Source organism: Odontesthes bonariensis, chromosome 21 (genome assembly GCF_027942865.1).
Source record: "Odontesthes bonariensis isolate fOdoBon6 chromosome 21, fOdoBon6.hap1, whole genome shotgun sequence".
In the NCBI taxonomy this organism is placed as follows: Eukaryota; Metazoa; Chordata; class Actinopteri; order Atheriniformes; family Atherinopsidae; genus Odontesthes; species Odontesthes bonariensis.
Window position 1 is genome coordinate 26,745,134 of NC_134526.1, and position 10,066 is coordinate 26,755,199.

A 10,066-nucleotide genomic window follows, 5' to 3' on the forward strand; every position below is an offset into this window, starting at 1 on the left:
CAGGATGATTTAATGAATGTAAACTCTGATTTTATTTGCTTGTTGTTGTTATTTGTTATTCATGTCTCCCAAGTTCCAACATTATGTAACATTTGTAGTTTTGACTTAAACGGCTGACTCATTGGGTGGATTGATACTAATTTTAGCAGCAGTTATATTCTGTAGTTGATACTAATTAGCACATACTAACCCGCTAAATTCAAATGAACATTTATTGCGGCTTGGCATTCACTTACAGTCACTGTTAGCATGTTAGCAGTTAGCTTTTTAGCACTGCTAGCATGGCTAATTCTGTTTTTATTTGACCTCTTAGGGTGACAAAGCCAAGATAGCAGCATTAGCTTAACCTTAAACTTGAACAGCCTACGGTCATATTCTGACTCAGCAGTTCAGTTTAGGGCTTGTTTTAATAAGAGTCTTTAACAGCTACCTGGAGGGAGGAGGTGGTGGCTAATTACAGTTTTTCATGTGTGACACAACAAGTCACGAGTCTGGTTGAAGCTTTATCACAGTAGACATTTTGACGTCTTTTATTTCATGTCAACGCTTAATATACACAGCAGTAGCTAATGATGCACAAAATATTCAATTTCTAGCAAGAATTGTTAGAATGAAGGGTCAGTGATGCAATAAAATCCACCTGTGTTTTTTTTTTTTTTTTGTTGGAACAGAACTAAAAATGTCTGTTGTGGTCTTTGTTGGGAGTCACTTATAGGAATAGTAATGTAAAAGAAAAACGGCCACTTCATGTCAAAAAATGAAATATTAAGAAAAACATCAAAGCTGTATTAGTTATACACTGAAACACGGGTGGGTGAAAAAAGAGAAAAGCTTGGGTGACAACACAGTTTTTCTGTAAGCCATGTCAAGTTTTGTTTCTTTTTTCTTTTTTTTTCTCAAACCGGTTCGAGTCAGCAGATCGCTGAGGTCAACACTTTTATGGTCACAAGACTCCTCGCTCTTACTCCCACTCTGACCAAAGCAGAACTAACTAACAGGAAGCGTGATGTAGAGGAATGCTGAGTCACAGCCATGACACAGCACAATCGTCTACTGAACTTCATGCTGCTGTACAACACTGACTGATCGTGTTACATGACAAGCCACAAAACAGAGACACGAGGGTGTTGTCAAACTGCTGAGTCACTTTCTAAGTCTTACAGTATGAGGATGTGAAAAACACAGTGAATTAAGCCAACTCAAAGATGGGGGTTAATGTTCTGTTTTCCCAGATTTATGGAGCATAAAAACATCAGCTTGTGATACTCTTTAAAAGGTTGAAGAGTACATGCAAACTGTGACTGTTAAAATGTACAACTCCATCAGTTGGGAATTTTCCCTCTAAACTTACAAATTATGGGCTATATCACCTCAAAGATTAGAGAAGCTGCGCAAGACCTGAAAACAAACTTGTGATCTGTTTTTACTTCATCAACATTTCACTGCCATTTGTTAATCAATTGAATTTAATCATATTGTGCCAATTTACAATAAGAGCCATCTTATAGCATTTCATATACGGGTTGAGACCATGAGATTTTATTTAATTTTTATCCCATTTATCATGTAAAAACTAAATTTATTCACCATCCCAGTAGATAATACTTTATATAAAAGCTAGCACCGCCTACAACAGCTTCTACTGAAACATTAATTCGTCAGTTCTAATAATCTGATGTCTTATATCTGTCAAAGGTATCAAATTAGCACCTTCATTCTCATACTTTAACTACTATACTGTATACTGATAATACTTCCTTTTACCTGAGTGCTTGGCTGGTAATGGAGCATTTTTGTCCTTTTTCCATTCGCAAACACATTTCTGTGCCAGCTGAAAACTGAGGAGTTTAGAGGAAATTGTCTTCTAAGGAAGAAGAAAGTTATCACTTTTCTTCCGAGGCCAACTGGTACACACGGGTTTCTTAAGGTTTTGTTGGACAGCAGTAGGCATTGCTGAAAATGCACAAACAATTTGAACTGGAAGGTGTACTGTTTACAAAATTTAAGAGTGGCTCTCTGAAATATGAGCTGATATGACTCCAGTACATTCTCGGTAAAATGAGTTCCTGTGAGCAGTTCACCTGCCGGTGGGATCAACTTGGGCTTCAGCATTTTACCTAAAGAAACTTCAGCATGTGGAAGGCTTGGTGACATCAAGTGTTATCCATTATATATTACCATGTATACCACAGTCCTCCTTCTCCTTCCAAGAACTGTGTTACATAACGACCCACAAAACAGAGACACGAGGGTGTTGTCAAACTGCTGAGTCACTTTCTAAGTCTTACAGTATGAGGATGTGAAAAACACAGTGAATTAAGCCAACTCAAAGATGGGGGTTAATGTTCTGTTTTCCCAGATTTATGGAGCATAAAAACATCAGCTTGTGATACTCTTTAAAAGGTTGAAGAGTACATGCAAACTGTGACTGTTAAAATGTACAACTCCATCAGTTGGGAATTTTCCCTATAAACTTACAAATTATGGGCTATATCACCTCAAAGATTAGAGAAGCTGCGCAAGACCTGAAAACAAACTTGTGATCTGTTTTTACTTCATCAACATTTCACTGCCATTTGTTAATCAATTGAATTTTATCATATTGTGCCAATTTACAATAAGAGCCATCTTATAGCATTTCATATACGGGTTGAGACCATGAGATTTTATTTAATTTTTATCCCATTTATCATTTAAAAACTAAATTTATTCACCATCCCAGTAGATAATACTTTATATAAAAGCTAGCACCGCCTACAACAGCTTCTACTGAAACATTAATTCGTCAGTTCTAATAATCTGATGTCTTATATCTGTCAAAGGTATCAAATTAGCACCTTCATTCTCATACTTTAACTACTATACTGTATACTGATAATACTTCCTTTTACCTGAGTGCTTGGCTGGTAATGGAGCATTTTTGTCCTTTTTCCATTCGCAAACACATTTCTGTGCCAGCTGAAAACTGAGGAGTTTAGAGGAAATTGTCTTCTAAGGAAGAAGAAAGTTATCACTTTTCTTCCGAGGCCAACTGGTACACACGGGTTTCTTAAGGTTTTGTTGGACAGCAGTAGGCATTGCTGAAAATGCACAAACAATTTGAACTGGAAGGTGTACTGTTTACAAAATATAAGAGTGGCTCTCTGAAATATGAGCTGATATGACTCCAGTACATTCTCGGTAAAATGAGTTCCTGTGAGCAGTTCACCTGCCGGTGGGATCAACTTGGGCTTCAGCATTTTACCTAAAGAAACTTCAGCATGTGGAAGGCTCGGTGACATCAAGTGTTATCCATTATATATTACCATGTATACCACAGTCCTCCTTCTCCTTCCAAGAACTGTGTTACATAACGAGCCAGCAATCATTAGTCAAAGGACAACTATAGCCGCTTTCGGACTGTAGGAACCTTTGGCAGTTCTAATAACCTTTTAATCCGCGGGGCCGTTTTCTCCCGTGTTCGGACATACAGGAACTCGGGGCTTTCTCCCTTAGTTCCTATAACTATTTAGCTCCTTCTCCGAGGTCGGGTCTTTTCATGGTTCTATAGAACTAATCTAACGGAGGTGTGTGGTGGTCGGTAGCTACGCCCCATGTCATGCTATCAGGCTGAAATGTTTACTCATACACGGACACAACCGGCGGGTGTTTAATAAGTTAAACTTACACTGGTCTCATTTGTCTGCAGCGCTCTGCTCTCCTTTCTTACTTCATGAAATGAAAAAGTATCTCCTGACTCTCTCTGTGAGCTCTTCCAGCCTCGATATTAGACGCCTGATGTGATTGTCCATGATTAATATCACCATCATGCAGACCATGAACACAGTGGCCTCCCCGCTCTCCATATTAGCTTCTTGGTGGTGTTTTTTTCTACTCTCCTTACTTTTACCGTTTTATTTTGTGTTTGAATGTAGGGCTAAACGGCTAACACGACACTGAAGAAGACGGCTGCGTGCGGCGCATCAGTCCCTAATTAGAGATGCTTAACTCGAATCTTTTGGGCGATCCGGGCTGATCGGATCATTTCGAGGAGGGGATTCGAGTTATACGGATCACTTGAGTCACTTATTAAAAAAAAAAAAAAAAACTTTCTGCCGTTTAGTGGCTATACGCCTCTAATGCCATTTTATCTGAAAGCCAGACACAACAGCTAGTGTGTGCATTTACACAGCGACAAATATGGTAGCATAGGTGAGGCAATGCTGAGTTTAGACCTACAAGTAAACAACATGGAATGATCTTGCCCTCCCTATATCACTAAATGATTATTTTTCAACGACTGTACAAGATGCATGAAGCCACGCTAACCGAGCCTGTAGCGAGCTACAGAGGCTTCAGCAGTCAGATGGGTTGACGAGTCGACAATCCTTGCTGCCGGCAGAATCGAAACTTAAAAAGATCCGAGTTGGCATGGATCCGCTACTTGCCCGTCTAACCGCTGAATCGCGGGCTCTGGGTGACTCAGCGGGTCAGACGGGCAAGTAGCGGATCCCTGCCAACTCGGATCTTTTTAAGTTTCGATTCTGCCGCGTGACTCGTCTGGCCGTGAGTCACCCAGAGCCGGCATGATTCGCCAGACTCAGGCACCCGCTTCCACACAGCAACAACTCAATACGGTCTGACCGAGCAATGATCCGTCATGAAGTGGCTGGCTTAACTAGAGAAAAAAATGCAACGCTACGAAGTTGGAACATAAGTGGTGGTGTGGCTCATTTATACAACTAAGAGTTGCGAGTGAGCAGAGAGATAGAGCCGAGCGCGAGCAGAGTGAGCCGTTCGAGTCAGTGGGGATTCGTCCCGTTTCGTTTCACTCAGTGTGTGTCTGTGACTGTGTGTTCGTGACTGAACACCATGCTAGAGAAAGACTGTAGCCTAGTAGGCAACTAAAGAGGGATATATATATTCCGGTTTAATCTTTTTTTTTAATTTTTTTTAAGGCGGATCAAATGCATGCCACCATCCGGTCTGCCCGGGTGACGTATTTATCCGGGTTGAAAACCGGATAACCCGGATTTTGTTACAGCTCTAGTCCCTATCAGGTCCCGACTCATGTGCGAATGCAGACTGAAACAGTTCCGCTGGGGAAGGATAGTTATCAGAACGAAATTCGAGGAGGGTAGTTCTGATAACTACTTTCTTAGAACGGTCTGTCCGAAAGCGGCTATAGTTCTTATAGAACTAATCTGACAGAGGTGTTTGGTGGTCGGTAGCTGCGCCCCATGTCATGCTATCACGGCTGAAATGTTTACTCATACAACACAGACAGAACAGGCGCCTGTTTAATAAGTTAAACTTACACTGGTCTCATTTGTCTGCAGCGCTCTGCTCTCCTTTATTCCTTCATGAAATGAAAAAGTATCTCCTGACTCTCTCTGTGAGCTCTTCCAGCCTCGATATTAGACGCCTGATGTGATCGTCCATGATTAATATCACCATCATGCAGACCATAAACACAGTGGCCTCCCCGCTCTCCATATTAGCTTCTTGGTGGTGTTTTTTTTCTACTCTCATTACTTTTAGCGTTTTGTTTTGTGTTTGAATGTAGCGCTAAACGGCTAACGGACACGTCACTGAAGCAGACTGCTGCGCGCGGCGCATCAGTTCCGCTAGGGAAGGATAGTTATCAGAACGAAATTCGAGGAGGGTAGTTCTGATAACTACTTTCTTAGAACGGTCTGTCCGAAAGCGGCTTATGTGACAGTATTTGGCATTTAGTTCTGAAAACTTTCAAATTCTTTTCTTGTGTATGAGTGACTGCATGGTTTATCTTTTAATCACAATAAAAGATAAGTTGCTTACTAATCAAGTTTTTCATAGCCAGTAAAAGACAAACACACATGATCCCTTTATGCTCACAGCACAGCAAAATATTTCAACTAAATTTGGAGCTTGTGCATATATTGGTGCAATCCAATAACGTGTGAAATTCAATAAAGTTTAAATGACTAGAGAACAGGACTCTGTGATGTGTGTGGGCTGCCCACACTGACGGGCTCTCACTCGGTGTCTTGCAACATTTCTGTGGTATTGAGCAATGCAATAAAAGTCCCGCCGGTTGTTAACAGCATATCATCAGTTTTTAGAAGTCACAATGTCCTCTATAGGCAAAACCAGTTCCCTTTGTAGTAGCTTAGTGTGGTGGCACAAAATCAACTACAGCACACTGCCTAAATCTGCGACAGCGTCAGTAAATCCAGTGCTGTGTCAGCATTGATACATCACATGGCTATGTTAGGCAGCTGTTGGTTATTTTGCTGTAGCTTTCCACCAGTTTTAAATTGCAGCTGCAAATCCCCAACCTGATGTGTCATGAGATAATATACAGCTCAAGTAGATTTACAGCTGAATTATATATTATATATTGCAAAATGTGGATTGTTATTTTGTCTGTATTCAGGGGTTTAGATGTATTTTCTTCAAACATTGTTGTTTTAAAGAAAAGTCAGTTACAATAGCTTTCAAAAACATTCCACACATAGGCCATATTAAGCTACTCACTTACACCCAAAATTGATATCTTAATTCAAATATAGTTCAGTTTGGTGTCTCTTGGAACACTAAAAATGCGTCGTCACGGTAAATTAGATTAAAACAAATAAAATATTCCAACCCTGATTTTCAGGAATCAGTAGATATAGAAAAAAAAATGCAATATCATGGTCCCATTGTTTGCAGCTTTTTTCCTGTCGTAACTTGTCTGCGCTCGGTGATTGGTGGAAATGACGTACAGAGTGACGTTACGTCGGTCACGAGGTCCACCGCGGGATATAAATACAGGGAGCACTTCACCTTCCATTTCAGCCCAGGGTAGAAAGCTTCAAGGAGTTCTTGCTTCAACAGTGTTTGAACGGAATCTCCTCCTTCGACCCGCTTCTTTGTATCGAACGCTCGGCATTTTTGATTTATAGAACCTTTTTTGTACTTGAACACTACTAGAAAGTCGACGTAAAGCTCTATTTTTGTACCGTTTTTGATAACAAAAAGCAACAGCTACGCCAGCTAAAATGGAGTCCCAAGTGCGTCAGAACTACCACCGCGACTGTGAAGCCGCCATCAACCGGATGGTCAACATGGAGCTTTTTGCCTCTTACACCTACACCTCAATGGTAAGAAAATATTTATTTGTATTAAGAAATGTAGTATAATTCTTATGCATGCTTAGTGATTATATTGCTGAGAAGTATTACTTGGCTCTAAAAATGATGTTTAATATAGTTTCTAAATGTTGCTGTTTCTCTAGTTAAACTGCGTTATTCAGAAATGCAGAATTCCCGTGCTGTTAAGGTTATCTTATGAAAGTCTGTTATCTTCTCATCAAACCGACTGACTTGATGCCAGAAAAGGAGGGCCTTACACCATACTTAATTTGCTGAGGAAACAAAAAAGCTGAATCCTGCTTAGTTGCATCTTTAGTCATCAGCGACCCGGTTATCTACTCCAGACTATTGAGTCATGCACCTGACCACTTGAAGGCTCCATAACTACTATTCGTCTCGATATCTTCAGCCATATAATAATGGGTGTAGTGTCCTAATGAGTACCTTTTGTTCTCTTGTTCCCCCTGCAGGCATTTTACTTCAACCGTGACGATGTGGCCCTTCCAGGTTTCTCCCATTTCTTCAAGGAGAACAGTGATGAGGAGAGGGAGCACGCTGACAAGCTGCTGTCCTTCCAGAACAAGAGAGGAGGGCGCATTTTCTTCCAAGATGTCAAGGTCAGTACAAACCTGACTGTCTGCTGATGGTACATAAACCGGTGATTTAATAGTGGCGTTCCTACACTTATTTTGGCTTTCAGTGTCTCCAGGTTAATGTCGTGAGTATTCAGTCCATTTTATTTTACTCGTGCAGAAACCTGAACGTGATGAGTGGGGGAGCGGTCTAGAGGCCATGCAGTGCGCCCTGCAGCTGGAGAAGAATGTCAACCAGGCTCTGCTGGATCTCCACAAGCTGGCGTCTGAGCACAGCGATCCTCATGTAAGTTGTATTAAGAGGTCTAACAAGCAAGGCTGGGACTAAAACTAAAACTTTTTCATTTGAATTTTTTTTTTTTAATTCAATCTAATAAATGCTCTTTTCAGATGTGCGACTTCCTGGAGACCCACTACCTGAACGAGCAGGTGGAGGCCATCAAGAAGCTTGGCGACTACATCACCAACCTCACCCGCATGGATGCTGGCAACAACAAGATGGCAGAATACCTGTTTGACAAACACTCCCTGGGAGGCAAGAGCTAAAGGCGCTGCAGTTGGCCTTGTACCAAACTCGCTTCTCCAGCTGTTCATCCACTGAGCATGATTTTCAAATCTGAAGTTGCTTGGAAGTTTTTGGTATTAAATGTCATATGGAAGAAATGTTTTGCTGTATGCCTTACTGGGGCTGTTTCATCTTTTAATCAAAATAAACATTTTGAGCTGGAGTTTTGCCTGTCTTGATGATCAATTCAGTTTATAAAGTGCCAAATTACTACAATTTCATCTCTGCACTTAAAGGTTCGCCTCTTTTGACATGATGCTATATGACATCCCATACTAGCAATATTATGAACATTTTCTTACCCCCTCCCCCCCCGGTGCGTACTGTGAGCAGAGTTCCAGCCTTGTTTTGGTGTTGACGGAGGTAGTCCGGCTAGTTTGCTGGGGGCACAAAAATGAAGCGTTTTGCTTCTCAAAACTATATGCGTTCAAAAGAGTAATCAGTCACCCAGGAAAAAGTAAGACCTTGTTTGGTGCTATTTTCTCTACCTTATCACTACAGGCTATGTAGACTGAGCAGTAAACACCTTAATGTGGCAATCACTGAGTGATACGAAGGGGCGAACTATCCCTTTAAATAATAGTCCAATTGGAGTTCAATTCATTGTAATAAAACTACATGGATGGCTCTAACCTGCAAACCTTTTTTTAAATGTTTGGCCAAATTCTCACTCGAATATATCGGCATAGACAGCCATGAATGAAATTGGTTTTCTCATGCACTCCAAAGAATTGCACAATTTCAGATGCTGAAATGTCTTCACCTTGGTAGAATAATGGTCTTGTACAGTTTAATTTCAAAGAAGCTAAAGTGACAGTTGTGGTAAAGCATATTTTTGCAAGAATCATATTCCATTGCTTGATTCAACTTTATGTACAAATAGGTAGCATTTTCCTCTGTAGGTGCTACAAAAGTCTTGACACTAGTTTCTGTGGAGCTGGGATTTCTTGTAATACTTTAATGTTGTCCTAATCAATTAAGTCTTTCAACATTATTTGTTTGCCCATAAACAAATTCAGGTTCTCAATCTAATGAGGAAAAAATTAAACCATAGTGCCTGGAGAAGTGGGAATACTCCCATTTCTGTCCTGTTTGGCTTTTTTTTTTTTTTTTTTTTTGAATAGCTTATCCAGTGAAAGTGTGATTGATTGAGTGTTTATTTCGAGCTTATTTTCAGGCAGATTACAAAATAAATACATTTCCATAATACATATCAATTTACAAATCAATACTAGCTCGAAAGGGAGTGAGATGAAGTAAAAAATACTTATTTTCTCCCACCCCCATTCAAAAATTATAATTTATAAGGATGCGTCTTACATACATTGGCATAGTTTTTAACTTTCAACTTAATTTTAACATATTATTACACATATCTTCTCATCTCTTATTTGATGTTATTATTTAATCACAATTTATAAGATGATAACATAATAGCCCGTAAATATACATTACAAAATTTCTTCAGTTTTGTATTTTTTCATTACTTCCACTTTATATCTGGCCTTGAACTGATGAATAGAAATACACTGCTTAAGTTGTTCCTTCAACCCATTCCAGAGCCGAACCCCAATCACAGACACACACGTGCTTTTTCTGGTGGTTCTCACCGCTGGCACTTTAAATATTTTACATCCCCTTAGGTGATGTTCTCCATGTCTCAATTTAAAGAGTGTTTGAATATTATCTGGCAGATTATTCATGCTGGCTTTGTACAATAATTGAGCTGTATAAAAGTTTACCAAATCCAGCAATTTGAATTGTTTAGATTGCAGAAATAATGTGTATGTGTGATCATAAAATCCAGCTTT

The 10,066-nt window shown here is 39.9% G+C and overlaps 1 protein-coding gene across 1 annotated transcript; it reads left to right on the plus strand.

Annotated features, from left to right (window-relative positions):
• The first annotated feature begins 6,788 nt into the window (after nt 1-6,788).
• Nucleotides 6,789-8,418, plus strand: LOC142371063 (ferritin, liver middle subunit). The gene is made up of 4 exons (XM_075453654.1): nt 6,789-7,106; nt 7,568-7,714; nt 7,851-7,976; nt 8,081-8,418. The coding sequence occupies exons 1-4, from the start codon at nt 7,005-7,007 to the stop codon at nt 8,234-8,236; spliced, it is 531 nt and encodes a 176-aa protein (XP_075309769.1). The 5' UTR covers nt 6,789-7,004; the 3' UTR covers nt 8,237-8,418.
• Nucleotides 8,419-10,066: the final 1,648 nt, after the last annotated feature.